This window comes from Stylophora pistillata, chromosome 10 (assembly GCF_964205215.1).
Source record: "Stylophora pistillata chromosome 10, jaStyPist1.2, whole genome shotgun sequence".
Lineage (NCBI taxonomy): Eukaryota > Metazoa > Cnidaria > Anthozoa > Scleractinia > Pocilloporidae > Stylophora > Stylophora pistillata.
In genome coordinates, this window is record NC_142528.1 from 16,008,128 (window position 1) to 16,028,542 (window position 20,415).

The window sequence follows — 20,415 nt, forward strand, 5'->3', positions numbered from 1 at the left end:
CACCGACCCTGCCAGGGACCCCGCCTGGTTCTGTATGACATTGCTGACTTGCTCTGTATCTACCAGGCCAAATTATACCACTGGAAAATTGAATGGAGATCACTTAAACAACGTCGCAGTTACAAACAAGCGCACTTTTGCTATTTTTCGGGTGCTTAGAATCAAATTGAGGCACGCTACTCTAAGTCATCCATAGCCCTCACAATAATGGTTGCACGAATGAAGTATGTAGGGAATCCGTTTTTCAAAAGATGATAATAATAGTCTTATAATAATAGTCTTTATTCAATCAAAGGATAAAAATACATATCCTAAGTTACAATGAAAAAGTATTAAATGATACACGATAAAATACAATAATAATATAAGATAGAATAATACTACACTAGATATATTTAAAAATAAGTCTATTTACAAAAGTTGTCTTGATTCTCTCCGTTTTTATCTGGGGAAGGTGACACCTCGTACGCAAATTATATACTAATTTTTTCTTTGGGAATGATCGCACCTAGCGCACGATTATCAATAGCTCTTTTGAAAACGGATTTATCGTGCTGTTCTAAAAGAATAAAAATGCTGAGTGTTTTAAAGGTAAAATGACGCTTATGGCACCTGTCCAAAAAACGCTGTATAACATTTAAATCAGAGTCAGAAGCACCATACACAGCGAGACCATAAGTGAGAATGGGAAGAACTGGGATATTAAATAAGTGATCAATTTCCTTCTGGCTACAGAGTTCCTTTCGTAGAATTCTGAGAATATGAAGGCACTTGTTAGCTTTGGTGAGCTTAAGTCTAACATGCTCGCTAAATTTACAATCAGGCTGAAAAATCAGACCGAGCAATATAAGGCTATCACATTGAGGAATGTTATTGATGGCAGCGTACTGATGGCGTATACCGCTACTTTCCTTCTTTCTAAATATCAGTTCTTTACACTTACTCGGATTACACAGCATCTGGTTATTTATACACCAACTGAGAAACTGATTTACCAGGTCTACTGACGTATCTAAATCCTTCCATACGGGAGCTGCAATTGTTGAGTCATCAGCATATTTGAAGAGCACGGGCGTGTCGTTTATAAAGATCTCCAGATCATTGAGGAAAACATTAAATAAATGTGGACCTCCGCACTTCCTTGTATGGTCCCCCTATTGACACATATACCCATTCATAAGAATGACCATTAACTGAGATGCGCTGTTGTCTGTTACTCAAAAAACTATGATACCAATTAATTATATACGGGTTTAAGGGTAACTGTTTCAACTTTGCAGATAGAAGGTTATGCTTAACAGAGTCAAAGGCCGTGCTGAAATCCATAGTAAAAAGTCTTACCGCTTCACGGCTACTTACAAATATGACGTTGAATAGTTAGCAAGGCATCCGTACAATTACCCCCCTGTTTAGATGCAAACTTTGTTTGACTCAAGTTCCCCTATACCACTTGCTTCGCATCGGGGTGCGATACACAGCCTTTTCAAAAGTTCTGACTATGACAGGTATAATATTAATGCCGCGGTAGTGGGACCTCAACCTTTGGTAAGGGGTTGATATTAGCCCTCTTCCAGGATGTTGGCCAGGAGTGAGTTGCCACGGACAAATTCCAAACGGGTGTAATAACCGGTGTCAAAAGCTCGGTGTGTTCCGCCCAAAGCCAGGAGTTGTACCTTGAAGCCATTTTTATTGACCTTTTTACTTTTGCAGGCGAGATATTTACAACTTAACTTTTGTGCATTTGAAGAACTCTTTTAGATTAATTTTTGGATTCCTTTTTCCGGTTTTCGTATTCGGGTTTCGGGTTTCGGGTTTCGGGTTTCGGGTTTCGAGTTTCGGGTTTCGGGTTTCGGATTTCCGTTTTCTAGTTTCCGGTTTCCAGTTTAAGGATTTTTAGGGTTGCCCGTACAAATCGCGGTCCACACGCGTGGTTAAAAGAAGGTAAATATTAACTCTCCATAACCGACTATTGTTGTGTTATTTTATGTAATGGTTTCCTCGAGTAGTGGTTTCCTTTCCTTTTGTGTTGATTTGAAAAACTAGGGGAAGGGATGAACCGATTAAGCATTACGTTCCCGGGAAACCCTAAAATCCGGAAACCGGAAACCGGTCTTGTAAACATATACTGATTTAAGTTGTAATCTGGTGGACGGACAATTCGAGAAAATACCTGCTCAAGTTTAGTTCGTAATATTTCAGCTTATAGCTGAGGATGCTGGTCAAGTGGTTGAACTGTTTTGCGAAACCTTAAGTATGCAATGAGACTTACCAGTGTGCACAACCCAAGACAAGTTATTCTTCAAACATTTGCAATTAAAGGTTTTCTTTTTCATGACACTGTTCATGCCTCGATACTCCATCTTTCTTTAAAAACAGATTCCAGGCCCACGCGAACATAAACAGACCATTTCTCGCTACCACTGGTACCAAGAATTTAGATTACTTGGGCAGGACAGAGTGGAAAGCAAAATGATGACTTGTTACCCCCTTAACCAGTTATTAATAGAAATGCCCCTTCTCTATAACATTTGCTGACTTGTTGTGTATCTACTGGGCACGAAGGCCAAGTTATACCTCTGGCAAATTGCATGCAGATCACTTAACAACGAGGCAGTTACAAGCAATCGCACTTTAGTCGTCTTCTGGGTACTTAGAATCAAATTATGATGCACAATACTCTAGGTTCGTATATCCATAGCCCTCACAAGGATTAACGGTTGCCTATTGAACTGAAATGCTGGGAATCCTTTTTATCAAAAGAGCTGTGCTTTGATGCCATTTTTTATTGACCTTTTTAAATTTCCAGGAGAAAAATTTGCAACTTAACTTACATGTATTTGAAAAAGTTCGTTTTCGCTTTATTTTTGGATTCCGGAGGATTCCGGATTCCAGTTTCCGGTTTCCGAATTCTGGATTCTGGATTCCGGATTCTGGATTCCACATTCTGGATTCCGAATTCTGGATTCCAGATTCCAGATTCCGGATTCCAGTTTCCTGATTTTAGGGTTGCTCCTCTTTTTCACCGCTTGCCCAACCATCAAACTGCTGCCTTTGAATATGAAGAACAATTCTGTTTTATTCATGTAACAGTACAAGAGTTTTTCGCTGCAAGGAACTTGACAAACATCGTGAATGAAACTAATTTAAGCAACTGTTTTCAAGAACATCCACAATGGGAAATGTCAACTGGTTTTCCAGTTCCTAGTTAGTGAACAACTGAAATGTTAAACGAGCAAACAACATTTAGCAGTAATACTGTTTAAATGTATCAACAAAGGCAGTGAGATAAAGTAGACAGTTTTGATAAAACTACAACAAAGTAGCTTTAATTTTGTCTATCAATTTGTGACCTTACAGCTGGTGTCCTTCATTTGTTATTTTCATGCTTGAATTTGGAGGAAAACAACATTCAGTTGACCCATTTGGTTGTTTAGAGATGTGAAAGTTGTTAAAAAGGAAATGTCCCTGACTTAGGTGGTTGAATGTCACAAACAATCAATTAACAGATGAAGCAGCAAAGTATTTAGCCGAAGTCATCAGCAACCAAAACTGTCAGCTCCACTCCTTAATCCTTTCAAAAAAGGGCCTCAGTGACAATAGAGCACAGTGCTTGACTCAAGCCATCAACAACAACTGTCAGCCATGCACCTTAAACCTCAGACAATAACATCGACGATTATGGAGCACAGCGATTAGCTGAAGCCATCAACAACAACAACTGCTAGCTATCCATATGCATGTTAGATCAAATAATATCAGAAAAAGGAGCACGGCACTTGGCTTAAGCCATTAGGGAGAACTGTCATCCATGCTGGTTTGACCTCTCATACATTGGTATCAATGACAAAGGAGCACAGCAGTTGGCTGAAGCCATCACCAAAATCAACTGTCTGCTACCCACATTAGATCTCAAAGTTAATAATATCAGAGACAGCAGAGCATATAGCGTTTGGCCAGCAGCAACAATTAATATCAACTATACACATTAAGCCGTAAAACTCTTGAACAAAAGCTCATCTTTCAAACCGGCAGTCTAAATCCCACAGGTATCAACGAGTGCTTTTCATTCCACTAATTTATTCGTGTTTTTCTCGTTGCCACATTCCCACCAATAACGTAACTCCATTTTCTGCCTTTAAAAGCACACACAACCCACAATTCCTCTATTCGCTCCGACGGAGGACTAACGCTCGAAACATCAGCTTGTATAATCGTAACAGTGGCTAATTAACCATTTCAACTTTGTTGATATATTGAAATTATTTTGTACACATTAGGCCTCTTTAGCAATGAAACCACACAAGTAGGTAAACAAAAAGCGAATAATTTAGCAATTAGGAGTTAGGTTATGTGTAACCTAAGCCATGATAATATTCAAATTGTAAGCTGTAAAACAATTTTGTAAGATTTACTTTTCAAAATACCTTTGGTAACCAGCTCAATAACAATTACAATTCAACTAACCCTGTGAAGTGCTCACTGCTGCAAGATTGTTTGAACTGGATCTAGGGGAAGAAAAATTAACCAATGAGCATGTTTATTGACAGAAAAAAATGTCAAATTTTTTTTTCTATAAACTAAGCAATAACATTAAAATTTTGGAAAATTGTAAATAAACACACTGAACTTAAGAAAAGGCTTTTTTATAGATTATGAGAGATTTGTATGATATTAATTCCTAAAATAATTTTTGAGGTTTTTGTAGGTGTGGTAAATATGTGGTTTTTTTTTAAACATAGTTAGGGCCCGTGACTAGTATCATGTAATCAAAATGTCAATAAGTTACATGGCAAATTCAGAAGATGAGGTATCAGACCTTAACGGTTAAGAATTCAACTTACCATAACTCATATGTATGCCAGAGCTCCCAAATATATCAGTGTAGAATAAGTTTCTTATTTGATTTATACTCTAAGTAGTGATCTATTTATCCCCCATAATTAGACACAAATTTAAAACTGAAAGGGGAGGATGGGGCAGGTATAGCATTCTGAATATCAGACAAAACAATCTCATTAACATGCATGTTACAGAATAACCATGTGTTTTTCAAAGCTGGACACTATAAATTAGTTTCAATACATCATCTTTCCTCTAAAAAAAATTAACTGTTTCACTCCCAGAAGTGATTAATAAGTGAGTTCTCCAAGTTCAAGTTTTAGGCTTTGAACAACAAACTCTTTGTTAGTGTCCCACCTGTTTGCAACTGTTGCATGCAGATATCAGTCCACTAGTGATATTTAATCTTAACTTCCCAAAGTGTATCAGAATATTTGTTGGAAAGCCCACCACCAAACACAAAAATCTTATCACCACATCCCACCATGGAATGCCCAACGAGTTTTGGGGCATCTCCTATGAGGGGCAACTTGTACCATTTCATTGTGTCAGTTTCTAAAACGAAAGCCTCATTTGTTACATTCTCCCTTACACCACTCCAGGTCTCCCCACCAAAAATGAGCAAATGTTTATTGTTCAGTTCTACAGCTCTAGCATGCTGTCGACCACTTGGTTCGTCGCAAATAGCAGACTTTTCGAGCAAGTCAGCGATTCTATGCTGGGGAAACGATGTCTCAGTTTGTTCCGCTTTTCTCCAAGAGCCGATTAGTTCGTATCCTCCACTCTTACGGCCTCCAAAAACAAATAAATGATTCTCTCTACTAGTTCTTATGGGGATAAGACTTGCTGTGTGGCCCGATCTGGAGCTGGCATGAAATGGTGCCTCGGAATATTTTCCAGTTTCAAAGTTTAAATAAAAAGCACCAGCGAAACGGCGCTGCGTATGAACGCCTCCTTCACGTCCGATTATCAAAATATCTTTAGAAGACACTAAAGTTGCTGTGTGCGAGCTTAATCCTACTGGAATGTCTCCAGTTTCAGGGATATGACGCCAAAATTGATCAACAGTGTCAAAACAAAACACATCAGCGCATCTTTTCCGTCCATTCCAGCCACCTATTATTAAAATAAACCGGCCCCTTACAACCGTCGCTGTATGGTGGCTGACACTCGGTGCGGTGCAAAGTCTTCCCTGAGGAAATCCTGACGAAACTAAAGGCCTGCTTTGAGAACTACATAGCTCTCTATCCTCGATCCGACTCCATGAGTTGGAAGAAATATGGTACATGTACATGTCATTTAAAACAGTTCTGTCTGATGCAATTCCTCCAAAAATAAACAAAACATCTCCTACGACAGAACAAGAATGAAATGCACGTTTACGTGGTGCAATTCCTTTGGTTGAAACAGCGCAAAACTCCATCATCTTCTGCCGAATTAATGGAAAATCTCGTAAATTTAATCCGCCATTGCAGTCCCAGAGAGCCCTGCGAGTCAGTCGCTCGTTTCAGGCTCTTCTCACTTGTTGCGCGTGGCATTCCATGGGAGTTTAGTAAACATTTTACTGCGATCTCTGTTTTCAACCAGAGATGAAGCTTTCTTTGAAGAAATAACAGCATGTATGTGGCTGAAGGAGAAAAAGTCCCAGATGATTGTATCCTTTGTGATGATGTTTACTCTTTACTCTTATGACTCACGGTTGGTGTTCGTTGGAATTAGTTGGTTACCAATGGCTACCGTCTGTCTCCCGTTGAGCTCTTTGGTAAAGAACTACACAACACGCGATGTCAAATCGGAGTCATGAATAATCGATCATTTGTGATCTTAAATCCGCATCCTGGTAGCTTTATTTCTTCGTAGAGCTTGCATAAGAATATCTCAGCGTTTAATTAAAAAGGCTTGTCGGACGACCTTTCAGATTGCGGGGTTCGCTTCAATCAGCTTAAATTTATATACGTTAATGTATAGTTCGCATCGATCGTATTGTTTTATGTTCTACGCAGGGATAGAAATTGCAGAAACGAATACTGTCAGATTGGAAAGGTTTTCTGTTGTCTCAGTCAGTTTCAATGATGTCGAGCGAACCGTAAAAAAGAAAAAGAGCGGTAGTACGGTAATGCGCCGCGCGCGCAAAGGGTACAACAGAGTACAAACGTCAGGTAGACATTATTTCGTCACGATGAATTCTCAGCATTTGCTGTACATTGTGCATGTGTATTGTGCATAAGCTTGGAAGCTACAGAATCAAAAGTAAAACTCCTAAGTAAATTGTGCGAATTTTTAAATCTTGAAATGGGAAGAAAATGACGTTATCCACGAGTAGGGTTGCATCAAAGGAGGGTGAGGCCGGAAGTGTGAAGAGGAGGAGGGGGGTGTAATTTGTTCGATGAAGCTATGAATTATTTTTCCTATGTGATAAGGGTAACATACAAGAACCAATAATAATCATTCTTTAAGGGCTGGTTTCCCTGAGCAATAACTGAACAATTCCTGAGTAAAAACGATGGTAAAAGAACAGCCAAATGATCTTCTGTACAAGATCCAGTGAGGTTCCAGGAGTCAGGAGGTCTGAGGGTGTGTCAGTTTCATGTTCCACAGTAATTAAGGGTTTCTATGGGTCCCACAAAACCTGGACAGTCCGGGAAGTTTATTTTAATATTTTCCTCAAGCAATAAAGTTTTCAGAATTTATGTTATAAGAAAGGTTTGTAGACTGTAAGGAGAATTAAGTTTAAAATCTTGTTAATGAAAGGATTTAAGATGAAATTTGGAGTCCTAGTAAAATCAATCTGAGTCCTGGAATAGTCCTGGAAAGTCCATAAAATTTGTTTCTGAAAAAGGGTATGAATCCTGTTAATTTCATTTAACCCTTTAAATATCATGAGTCACCAAGACAGAATTTCTTTCATTGCAACATCAATACAATATCAAGCAGACAAGTGATACAAATCAATAAAAATATAAAATAAGGGAATTAATAATTGATCCATCATCAAGTTCTCCAATCTAACATTATAAGAATTGCATGGCAGACAGTAAGGAGAATTGCTACAGAGATTGTGGGAATAAAAGTCTTAAGATGTTTCTTTAAGTATAAAGATGTAATACTTTAAGTGTAGCCATGTCTATTTTTTGTGAATTTAAATTAGTTATTGAGGTATATATTTGTATATTTGTATTTGGTAATGTGAGTGTAATGATATGCTGTCATGTTTGGTTTTTTTTCTTGATTCAAATGTAATACTGATCAGTATATGAGTTGCAAGATTCATTCCATCGTGGTGGAACCATAAATGACATTACTGAACATATCAGTAGTTTGAATGCAAACTTGCACAGCTATGACACACCAACTAAACTGGTTGTTGACAAGTACATGAAGGAGCATGGCTTGGAAGTGGAACCAGATGAGGAGGAATTTGGCTTTGGAAAACTTCTTATTGACTACAAGCTTCCAAAGAAGTCAACATCAAAAATTAGTAACAAAGGTATAACTAAGGTATTTTTTATGACAAATATTAATTTGAGCCCAATATCCAGGAGTCACTGAGGAAAACTGTGTTCAAAAAGGTACGGTTTGGCGGCTTCTGGGTTTACTCAATTTGTAGGGCACCTGTGTGCAACGAGGAAAGGTCCATGGGAATGGTATTTAGTGTCTCAGTTAGGTAACATCTAGCAACAACATCACTATTTTCAACCACCAACGTCAGCACACATGAAAAGTTTAAACCCAATATCGCATTATGATCATACTCTGTGATTAAATCCCTTATTTGTTGTGGAAAGACTATAACCATCCTAAACAAATGAATAGAAAAGAACAGCACAGCACAAAATTAAAGTTTATGAAAGACATCAATAGATGATCAATATATGCTCCTTCTGGAATAACACAATGTAGAGGTTGGGAATCATGCCTAATGCATTAACATTGAAACTGCAATGAAATGTAATATTTACTGTTCCAAAACTTTCAATATTTAGCTTAGTTGCTATATTATCCATTGCATTGTAACTTGACTATTTCAGAAGTTGAAGCTAAGGAAGTGTCCAAGTTTGCTGGAGTTTATTCTGTGAGATCTGGTATGTTGAATAATTTATATATTTTATTTCATATAATTGTTATATTTGGCAAGACCATTATGAGTTAAGAGTTTTTGATCCAAATGTGGTCTATAAAAATCAAATGACTACAGTCATATAAAACTATTTCAGCCATCAAGATTAATTAAGTCAATGATAATGATAATGAAATTGGTACAATACTATCTCCAGGATTGGTGTTAATTTGTGATCTGTAGACTGCACAGTTTGGAGAGATTGGATATATAATTATTTAATTTTCAAAATTTTGCATCCAGTGTTCATACAAGTGCTGTTTGATTTACACCTATCATGATTGCAGTTTTACAAGCAACATCTCAGAATCCATTGGCGACTAGTGATACACAGCAGTCGCATTTGTTATCATGGAAAAAGTCTTCCAGGAAGGTACATTAAGTATGTCACATCCTAGAACAACCAGTAAATGATTATATTAAATAGCCATTTGATAATTGGTGATGGCTTATACTATTTTGCGAAATGAAACGAAACGAAAAAAAATTGTACTATTTTGCGAAACGAAACGAAATGAAACGAAATTTTGCAAAATGGCGTTTTTTCGCCTTTATTTAGCAAATATGTCCTCTTTGTCCGAAACAAAATGTTTCCACCAATAAAATGATCAATATTTTTAAGAGCCTGCCCACCTCTCATTTTATTGACCATAGTAGAATTTGTTTCGCAAAGTAGTAATTTTGACAGAATTACTATTTTGCGAAATGGCATTTTTTCGCCTTTATTTAGCAAATATGTCCTCTTCGTCCGAAACAAAATGTTTCCACTAATAAAATGATCAATATTTCTAAGAGCCTGGTCACCTCTGGTCACCTTATAACGTATTTTCCTAGCAGTTTGACCAAACATCGAGCGTTAATTGAGTTTGGCTGGAATTGCCAGTCACGCATGTGGCTTTTTGGTCAGCTATAAAATCGAGTTGCGGCAACCATAAATAGAACAGAACAAAATACAAGGAATACAGAGCAGAATAGAAAACAGAATTATAACAACAATAAAGAGTAAACTCCGAGCCAATAAAGAGCAATCGAGAACAAAAACAAGTAGTTGTCTTTCATTTTGTTTCGGGCAAAGAGGACATATTTGCCAAATAAAGGTGAAAAAAAACGCCATTTCACAAAATAGTAATTCTGTCACAATTACTACTTTGCGAAACAAGTTTCTATTATGGTCAATAAATTGAGAGGTGACCAGGCTCTTAGAAACATTGATCATTTTATTAGTGGACATATTTTGTTTCGGACGAAGAGGACATATTTACTGAATAAAGGCAAAAAAACGCCATTTCGCAAAATAGTAATTCTGTCAAAATTACTACTTTGCGAAACGAGTTCTATTTTGGTCAATAAAATGAGAGGTGACCAGGCTCTTAGAAAGATTGATCATTTTATTAGTGGAAACATTTTGTTTCGGACGAGGAGGACATATTTGCTAAATAAAAGCAAAAAAACGCCATTTCGCAAAATAGTAATTCTGTCAAAATTACTACTTTGCGAAACGAGTTCTGTTATGGTCAATAAAATGAGAGGTGACCAGGCTCTTAGAAACATTGATCATTTTATTGGTGGAAACATTTTGTTTCGGACGAAGAGGACATATTTGCTGAATAAAGGTGAAAAAACGCCATTTCGCAAAATAGTAATTCTGTCAAAATTACTACTTTGCGAAACGAGTTCTGTTATGGTCAATAAAATGAGAGGTCACCAGGCTCTTAGAAATATTGGTCATTTCATTAGTGGAAACATTTTGTTTCGGACGAGGAGGACATATTTGCTACATAAAGGTGAAAAAACGCCATTTCGCAAAATAGTAATTCTGTCAAAATTACTACTTTGCGAAACGAGTTCTGTTATGGTCAATAAAACGAGAGGTGACCAGGCTCTTAGAAATATTGATCATTTTATTGGTGGAAACATTTTGTTTCGGACGAAGAGGACATATTTGCTAAATAAAAGCGAATAAACGCCATTTCGCAAAATAGTAATTCTGTCAAAATTACTACTTTGCGAAACGAGTTCTGTTATGGTCAATAAAATGAGAGGTGACTAGGCTCTGAGAAATATTGATCATTTTATTAGTGGAAACATTTTGTTTCGGACGAAGAGGACGTATTTGCTAAATAAAGGCGAAAAAACGCCATCTCGCAAAATATTAATTCTGTCAAAATTACTACTTTGCGAAACGAATTCTACTATGGTCAATAAAATGAGAGGTGAGCAGGCTCTTAAAAATATTGATCATTTTATTGGTGGAAACATTTTGTTTCAGACGAAGAGGACATATTTGCTAAATAAAGGCGAAAAAACGCCATTTCGCAAAATTTGTTTCGTTTCGTTTCGCAAAATAGTACAATTTCGTTTCGTTTCGTTTTGCAAAATAGTATAAGCCTTGGTGATAGAGCTGCCCTCATAGAGTGAGAATCCTTTTATTAAAGTGGGTTTTCAAGGATTGTTCCATGGTTTTCATTTTCCCAAAATAGTTTACTGAGATGTGCTCTCCCATAGAGCCCAATATATTACAAATTTTCTAAAGAATTGACCTTTTTGGGCATTGAAAATCTAGGCTTGTAGAATTTACATGCTAGAACTTGGATTGAACGAATGGTAATTAAACACCAATTTTACTGTGGTCTTCTTGGACTCCTTCCAAACCTTGCAGTGTGTTTTTTTTTTTTTTCAGCTACTATTTGCCTGGAATTAATCTACTACTTCTTTAACATTGAGTTTAATATACTTAAGTTTAGCCATGATCAGCCTGTTCAATAATTCTTTTTCCAGAAAACTGAGAAGAGTTCAACCATGAAACCAATGCTTGTAGAGGTAAAAACACACAAATAATGTTTGTAAATATATTGTCATCTTAAGTATATAAATTCATAAAATTGACCAATGACTGTAAGTGTCCTCCTTTGTTTTTAACTCAACAGGTATGACACTGTGCTTCTATCACACTATTTATTGATCTTATAATTAGCATATATTAAATGCATCAATTTAAATCACTAAGTCCCTGCCTTTTGTGTGTAACTTTCATTTTAGAATCTAAAACACTTTGCTGTTTGTTGTCGATCTTGGATTAAAAGCATTTTGCAATACTCAAACTCCTACCACAGCCAACAAACTTACATCACAATCTGCCCACCAAGAAGAGGAGAAATTATGCCCCTGATAGAAAGTTGTGTTTGAACAATTTGGCAGTGAAAGAACAGTGACCCTGGCCTGTCTGAGGCCTTTAACAAGCCATCCAGACATCATGTTACTTTTTTTGTTGCCTTTCCTGCTGTCCCCTTCCACCACCATCCACTCTAACTCTAAATCAGACATGGCCAGCTGAGGAAACGATCTTGAGCTTTTTGATGTTAACTCACCCTAATGAGACACATCCATACACTCAAAGCTAGGCCTCAGTGATAGTAAAACCATGTGATTTAACAATTCAGTGTAGAAAAATTACCCCGAGTGATTTTTTACTTGTTTTTAGAATAAAGTATAAATAAAGTGGTTCTTTAAATTTAAAAATAATTAAGTTACTGTTAATTTAACTTCAGAACTCTCAAGATTACAAAATCGTCTCCTTAGAATTTGGTGTTAAATCAAGCACTGTCTAATAGTTGATGATTTTCATTCATCTGATCACCTTACTCATGGGCATTGTAGAGAGATCATTAGAAGAAATCTTTTATTTTTTCACTCCGGGAGTAAAAGCACCAAGGCTTAATTACTTTTAATCCTTTTTTTCAGCTGCATGTTTACCCAGGATATGAACCGCATGATGTCACCCCACTTCCACCACCATTCCTTGCCAAAGAAATTCTGTTAACTGTCATTGATGCTCAGAGGGATTTAAGAAAGAAAGTAAAAAAATTTTGCTGTTTTCTTCACTGAGAAACAATCCTCTCTTAGGCTGTAACCATATCACCAAAGCTTTTTTAGGGGAGAGGAATTTGGAGGTGTATTGAAAGTATATAACCCAATGACAGAAATGATCCTGAAAAATTACACGAGGAGCGTGCAATCTCCAATTAAAAAAAATTACAATTGGCTTGAAATGAGTTATAATCTTTTCCCTGATTGTTTCTTCAAGGTAAGTCAGTGTGGAGTACTTTAAGCTGTCTCCTTGTGTGGGATTGGAGCCTTCAGGAGACGTGTCACACTTTGAACAATTATAAGTTAGCATGCATTCATCCAAGCTTGCATTTGTATGTGCTTTATGGTAATTTATGTAATTCATTTAATGCTGTTTAACTTTTGACTGAGTGTAGATCTGTATGTTGACAATTCATGGGTTGTCTAGTTGTTCAGTTTTCCAACAATTACTTTCTTTCACCTCTACTTTTCTAGCCATCTTTTAAACGTGAATTTCAAGCTTTTGTGTTTTCCAAGACATCTGAGGACATTCTGCAGGTCAGTAAACTCCCTTCTCTGTTTGAGAACTTCCTGGCAAGATTGTGCAAGCCATTCCTAAATTAAATTGTATCAGAAACATATAAGCTATGTGGTTCTGATTGTCATCTGCACTTGTACAACTATGATGGAGTCTTTAAAACTAGACAATTGTTTCAGGGGCTGAATTCGAAACAACTCAATCTACAATTAAAGGTGGCATTATATCATCAGATCATTTGCTTGAACTCACTTGGTATCTTTAACTATTTCTAATTCTTACTCAGGACTTGTTCTGGTGGTACTTTTTAGAAAAATATCAGGTGAGTTCTGCACTTTCACAGTGCCCTAGTTAGAGAGGAAGGCCACATATTTAATAATAATAGTTATAATAAATCAACAAGCCTTTGACAGAAAAAGTTCCAATAGATTGCGGGACTGTTAACATTATTGCCACCACAGTCCAGCTGTAATGTGCAGGGATCTCTTCTTTTTAACAGGCCAACAAGAACATCCAGGAAATGTTGTTTAATCGCAGTGCTCACAACTATGTCAAGATGTTGTTTACAGCCCCAGTGACACAATACAGGGATAAATTTCTTAAGGTACAAATGTTGTATTAATGCACCACATACTTGTGCAAGTGCTTTTTAAGAGCTATGTTGACAGCCTATGCTAGGTGAAAAAGTAGAGAGAAAATGGTGGAGTTCTAGGCATGACAAACCATAGACCCAGTCAGTGGAGAAGAGTGAAGAGTGAGGAGTGGAAAATGGTAATGTTCTAGGAAGACGTGTGTGCAGCAAGAGCCAGTCTCTCCCATTGCCCTCCTAAGCCCTGGTCCCTCACATCTTGATGTTTTCTGAGATCCAATACAGAACAGGCACTCAGCAACATGGAATCTATTTGGTTATCTTTTCTTTTTTTTTTTTTTCTTTTAATTCCAGAGGTATCCGGATATCATGGCTCAAGCTGTGTACTGCACATTTTGCACAGCATTCCCAACATCTTACAAGCAGTTTGGAGATGAATTCAAAGAAAGTCTGGTGCAGTTGATCCATGAGTGGATTGCTGGTTGGTTTAAATCTAATTTGCTTGATGAGCTGTGCATAAACATGTACTTGTGCTGCATGCATAATGTACTTTACTTCAAACACTTTCTTTTCAAATGGCCAATTTAAAGTAGAAAGCAAAATGTACCCCGTAGGACCAATAACAATGACAATGATTGTTAAGGTGATAACGATGATAATAACTATGCATGTGCTAATAGTTATTTATGATAATATAGCAGTTATTGTTTTATCACGCCTACTGCATGACCAATTGTCTCGGGTAGATGTGTAACATTACAAAATTGATGCGGACAGATTTCATACCATTCTAAACCAAAGCCGTAATCCCAAAGGTAATCGACTGTTTTTGTATTGTTTTCTTTATCCAAGAATTGTAATGTGCTCTGCAGAAATCTTTCCGAAAAAAAGTATCGTCATCCTTGAATTCTGAGTGTTACTTTCAGTTTGGTCCTGTCTCTCTGTGTCTTTTGTTAACTCTTTTGTTAACATGCAGTGCTCAAACAACTAACTAATATACGTATTTTTTTGTCGCATTTAGGAACCAAACCTGTACCAAGGCTTTGGGCTAAGTGGAATTTTAGAGCATTAGAACCCAAAGCTATGAGAAAAGATGAGCAGATCAAGCAAGACGCTTCCAAAGGTACAGAGTAGGTAACTTCAGTTGCGAAAGCATCTTATATCCTCAATTGTAAAGCGTTACTCTATCTTCACTTAACGGCCCTGCTAGTGAAGACAAAGGTCACGTGAGTAACTCAAAGAGCGATGGCCACAGAACTTTGAGGGGGGAATGTTTGGGGTTGGGTTGCAGAACGAAGTTCTGAAGGAAAACTTAACTTCAATTTTCCTTTTCAGGTTCTTTAGTTTCGCTCCCAGTTGACCTCAGCGAAGAGAATTTGACCAAACAGAGTAGCTTGTCTTCTGTCAAGAAGTCCTTACCTCACATTGTTGTGGATGAGAAACCGTCAATACAAAGTAGCTCCACATTACTGCCAGGCCGTGACATCAGGAGAAAGTCCGTTGCAGTGAGAAAATCGTCTCAAAACATTAATGTGACCAATAGCGAAGAGTTTCGTGACTCCATCGGTCATCTGGCTCCACCTGACGCAAGCGAGGATAGCGGATCTGCGACGCCACAAACTTTGAGTCGCCTGCAGGCAAAAGTGTCTTCTTACTCGGTGTTTGCTGGTGTGCATAAATTGAATCGCGCAGATAAACGAAGAGAGGTAAGTTTCCTTCGAGATCCATTTCGCTCTTCAGTTTGACTGTTTTTACAGTGGGCACGCTCTTTCTTAATTTGCGCGTCAGCGCGTTCGTTCATATTTCGATGATTATTCAGTTGGCGACTCTACAAAGGATCTCTTCATTTACCTGAGTTAAAACTGAGAATGATAACGAAACCACAGAACTATGAGATAAGTCTTGCACTGATCCCAGATTTATTTAATGTATTAACACCAATAAATCCAATATGCTATGTATAACCTTCGGCGGGTAAAACGTTCCTTTTTTTAAGAAACCCGATTAAACGGTTTACGATGAACCATCTTATGCAATACTACCGTATCACGTCATATTTAGCTTTATAAAAAGATGCTGAAAAAGAGAGGCCAAAATTATTACATCAAACTTTCATGGTTCTTTTATTCCGATGCACGAACGGTTGGCATTCCGTATGGCGGGTGTCCTTTCCGTTGCTCTTTCGTTAGTGAAATCTCGTCGAATTTGTTGGTATGGTGTACTCTGGGAGGTGGCTGTGATTACAAAATGTTGACTAGTTTATGGTATGTTAAAGCCACACAATGCTCACGAAGGCACAATGGTACTAACATGAGGTATTTTCTACTAAAAAGAGATACTTCTGTCTTCTTCAGTTTTCTACTTGAGACCTCCAAGGCTTTTCGAATAGTAATGCAATGCTGATGAGACCTAATAAGGCTAGAACAGCTGTATATGGCTGATGGCTTCATGGCCTACTTTTTTTCCCGTTATCATTTTGCTGAATTTACTGGTTAAATTGTCCATTGCACATTTTTTTCCAGTCATGTCCAGTCGGTAGAGGCCCAGAGTTCTCCCGTTGTGTGTTCGATGTTTATGGTCACAGCCCGCTTGTGGAACAGTTTCTTCGGATGCAGAAGTTGGCAAAAGATTCAGGAACGTCCGTATTGATTCAGAGAACTGAAATCAAGTCACTGCCACCATATCCTTCACAATATTGTCAGAATTGTTTTCTTTCTGCCCGCTTTAAGGACGGTGTCCTTAGTGGTCGTAAACTCTCCTCCTCTTTATTTTCTCATTTAAGTCACTTGTGACTTTCATCTGAATTCCTTCTTTGGATTAATCTTTGCCATGCAATTGGTAGTGCGGGGTGATGTAATTAATGAGTTTTTACGGGTACAAGACAGGCTGCTAACCGGAGTACTCCTGGACACGCCTATGTGCATTGTTGTACCCTCCCCTCCCCCCCCCCCGAATGATTGAATTATTTGGTTTTAATTTCCTTAGAAGTACCTAAAGAGACAATCATAATCATTTTCGTCTCCTTTTAGGTCATGCTTTTATTAAATTCTTCGCATAAATTAATTGTACAACATAACTTGAGCACATCAAGTTAGGCCCAGTACATGTGTAGAACTGAATGAAGATTTTGGGTGATTCGACAAACAGCTCAGAGGAAAAAAAAAAACCTGCTTCGATTCTGAGCTGAAATTAGCTCAAATAACATATTCTCCTCCCCTCTTCCCCGAATGATTGAATTATTTGGTTTTAATTTCCTTATGAGTACCTAAAGAGACAATCATAATCATTTTCGTCTCCTTTTAGGTCACGCTTTTATTAAATTCTTCGCATGAATTAATTGTACAACATAACTTGAGCACGTCAAGTTCGGCCCAGTACATGTGCAAAACTAAATGAAGATTTTGGGTGATTCGACACACGGCTCAGAGGAAAAAAAAAAACCTGCTTCGATTCTGAGCTGAAATTAGCTCAAATAACATATGTTTCGAGAGGAAAAAATGATAAAACTCCAGACTGCTGGCAAATGACGTTCAAAAAAACATTTATTTTACGTTTGGCGCGTAAAGAAAACAAGGAAATGTGAAGTAAAGGCTAGCTCGCGACCAGGCCCTCTTTTTCTGCTGAACGCGCGTTTCTCTGCCCGCGGGGTGATCGAAGACGAGTCGGGGAGAAGTTTGCATGGGGTCTGGCACTAATTATTATTGCTTGTCTCTTTGCAGACTTCTCACCGGCTCGCGTTTCTTGAGCTCTCATACTTTCCCGCGGGCAAGTGAATACTTATGCCGAATAATTCGGGCCTACTCGCAAGCTAAGTGAAGGCATTTTCGAGTCGCAATTTCAACTGTCCCAAACTAAAGTCGAACTTAAAAAGAACCCCATTTAAGATGTTAAGTTTTTCGAATGCTCAAGTTGCTCTCGAACCGGGACCTTTGAATTCCTTTTTAGTTCTCTATGTCGAGATCCTTTTCCTGTTCTTTCATTGTAAATTCTTCTTTAGCTTTCCTTAACTGCGTTTACATTATCCGCCCCGACTTACAGAGAGGTGATCAGAAACTCTCTCAAGATCTCACAAGCGTTGACTAGTGATTTTAAAAAGTGAGTATATTTGATTCGTTTTGGATTCCTTATTGAGTTTAGTACTTTTAGCCTTGGGCAGCCTTTGCTCCATTTAAGAAGGCGTAATTGATTCAGACCGGACCACGCGAGTGAAAAGTCATGTAGAGTTACATGCGTTACTCGCTTGCAACCAAGTGTTTTATCCTGGGCGTCAAGCAAGAAAGTGAACAGATAAGGGAGGGAATACAGAAGCGACAGTCTTATACTTACGTATCATTTTCCCTCTTTTATATAAGTATAGATATGCTAGTCTCACATGCTCACCGAACTTCCTCTTTCGTTCGGTTTTAACGTTTTCTTTTTCTTTTTTTCCAATTTATCGCATTTTTTTAAAACTTCATTTCTAATATTTTGAACGAAATTAAAACCGACAGGTACAGAATATTTTATTGAATATCCTGCGTGTAAATATGATTTCAAAGTTATTGAATTACTGATGTTTGACAGACTCCTATTCCAAACTTTACTGTTAAGTACATAACCAGCCTTTTTTTTTAATTTCTCTCTCCTTCTTCGTTTTAGACTGGACGAAGAGAACTCTCACCAACGAACTTTATTTGCCCGCAAACAGAAAGAAGCCAATAAAGACTTCACCAGGTATCAATTCAAATTATTTTCGTGGTGCATTCGTCATGTATGATGACTCGAGAGAAAGAGGACAGAGCACTTACCAATTGAGTGTCGAAGTAATCACAAATTGCATTGGCTTTCCTTTACTTGACTCTCTCATTGGTCTAGAAAACTCTCGTCACTCAACCAATCGGATGCAAAACCAAAAGTAATCACCACTTTGTCCCCGCGTTTTCCCGTATTTTAGGCAGTTTGCTTGCTTTTATATTGAGTTCTGATTGGCTCTTGAGAGTATTTCATTTGTCCTGCAGGGTCGTTGCGATTGCTTCGGTTTTGGTTTCGCGACGTCCAATCAAAACGCGCACTATAGACTTTTCTTTGTATATTAGAGGGTATCCACCATGAAACTTATAAATACTGGGCTCCTTACATGGGTGTGCAGGCGTGTCCTTTCCTCGTCCTATATTTTCAGTTCAGCACCTTTGTGCCATTAAAGTTCTTGCTTCAACCCTCCAATGGCCACCAAAACGTTAGAGTGAAAACACAAGTCCTGTCTCCCTTTGACGTGTTGGTAGCTGCTACTGATTCGCTTGAAATCTCTTGTGCATTTTTCTCCATTAGTTTATTTTACGTTTATCATTTAATCACCTTATCAGGCGCGAAGGAGAGTTATTGGCACGTCAGAAAGATGTGAAGAAGATAAGCGAGCTGATATATTTAGAACTCACGGTGAGTCACATCGAGATAGAGGTAGTAAAACAAACTGGCGGAAAGCAGATGCCTCTTTTTACTATTCAGTAGTATCAAATTTTTCATCCAGAAGTGGATGAAAACAATTTCTTAACGTCAAAACAAATGCGTAAGCACTGGTGAAGCAAAAACGCTTTCCAAAAGTAATTGTATTTCAGGGGTGGATCCAGGGAATTTGGAAAGAGAGGGCCGAAATATGGTGGTAAGAGTGAATCATTACTTCATGCCAACGGCACGAGAACATTCCTTATAAGTAAAATCCCAGACATGAGCGCCCTTTGCTGTTCCCCTCGAGAATTCGCTCACCGGTTACTTTCCTTAGCTGAGACCGTCTATCTGAAACTCTCTGGAGCTACACAGCACAGCACTGTTAGCATTTTTCTCTAAATACCAGAAACGGCCGCGGCATATGACAACGCCGCGTTATAATACTGTTGTTGTTTCGCTACTTTTTGGCAAGTGATGCATCATGAAAGGTGCCGCAAAGAAAGATATTTGATTTTTTTTTTTTTTTTTTTTTTTTTTTTTTTACAATTTAGAAAGACGGAGATGAACAAAGCAGTGGAAAGGTCGCCGCAGCCGTTGCTTCAGCCATGGGGTATGGGATGGAGAGCGAAACCAGTTAAACGGGTTTTAGTGTGGCTGGCAAGTCAAGTTTGTTTTACTGTTACTCATGAGGAGTGTAATGCGTAATTTGGAAAGTGCTGGGAAACTGGCAGAAACGTGGCTTTCTAGTTGTAATTTTATCTCGTACAATTCCAAAACACCTCTATTTATTTTGATAGTACTTGTACATATGGCTGATTCAAATTCTTATTTTTGTATTTTTATGACAGTGTAATTTATCAACTTGTGGATTTATTCTTTGAGCAAATTTCTATGATGAAAATGTCCAACAATCACCAGGTCTGCTTCTCTTCTTTAGTAAATTTAATTAATAAAACTACATCGTGCCCTGTGAATCATTTTATAGCATGAAAGTGATGCTACTAATACTGAACAAACAAAACATCGGTTTTGCCACTTATATCATGTATAATTCTTAATATT

The 20,415-nt window shown here is 37.8% G+C and overlaps 2 protein-coding genes across 4 annotated transcripts; one reads left to right on the forward strand and one right to left on the reverse strand.

The window, feature by feature from the left end:
- Window positions 1–264: 264 nt before the first annotated feature.
- LOC111339557 (kelch domain-containing protein 9) lies at window positions 265–6,370 on the reverse strand. 3 transcript variants are annotated; one of them, XR_015992272.1, is made up of 3 exons: window positions 5,197–6,370; window positions 4,465–4,505; window positions 265–3,216 (listed from the first exon to the last, which is right to left on the reverse strand). XR_015992272.1 is itself a non-coding variant. In XM_088735331.1 (2 exons), exon 1 carries the CDS (start codon window positions 6,263–6,265, stop codon window positions 5,231–5,233), a length of 1,035 nt encoding a protein of 344 aa, XP_088591457.1. In that variant the 5' UTR covers window positions 6,266–6,370; the 3' UTR covers window positions 265–4,505; window positions 5,197–5,230. The 3 variants fall into 3 exon arrangements, 1 of the variants encoding a protein (XP_088591457.1); XR_015992271.1 differs by having other exon boundaries at window positions 265–1,154; window positions 2,270–6,370; XM_088735331.1 differs by having other exon boundaries at window positions 265–4,505.
- On the forward strand, window positions 6,359–20,267 carry LOC111339556 (protein FAM227A). Its single transcript, XM_088735330.1, has 17 exons — window positions 6,359–6,493; window positions 8,090–8,326; window positions 8,868–8,921; window positions 9,244–9,329; window positions 11,735–11,776; window positions 12,698–12,811; window positions 13,298–13,360; window positions 13,627–13,662; window positions 13,840–13,944; window positions 14,284–14,410; window positions 14,951–15,052; window positions 15,265–15,635; window positions 16,452–16,608; window positions 17,946–18,024; window positions 18,568–18,642; window positions 19,272–19,344; window positions 19,905–20,267. The coding sequence occupies exons 1-17, from the start codon at window positions 6,457–6,459 to the stop codon at window positions 19,989–19,991; spliced, it is 1,845 nt and encodes a 614-aa protein (XP_088591456.1). The 5' UTR covers window positions 6,359–6,456; the 3' UTR covers window positions 19,992–20,267.
- Window positions 20,268–20,415: the final 148 nt, after the last annotated feature.

Bases quoted from the DNA above. Each gene is read 5' to 3' on its own strand.
- LOC111339557 (XM_088735331.1), bottom strand. From the start codon at position 6,265: ATGATGGAGTTTTGCGCTGTTTCAACCAAAGGAATTGCACCACGTAAA.
- LOC111339556 (XM_088735330.1), top strand. From the start codon at position 6,457: ATGTATGTGGCTGAAGGAGAAAAAGTCCCAGATGATT. The intron at 9,330-11,734 runs GTACATTAAGTA...TTCTTTTTCCAG, and splicing joins GGAAAAAGTCTTCCAGGAAG to AAAACTGAGAAGAGTTCAAC. The intron at 14,411-14,950 runs GTTGGTTTAAAT...TGTCGCATTTAG, and splicing joins GATCCATGAGTGGATTGCTG to GAACCAAACCTGTACCAAGG.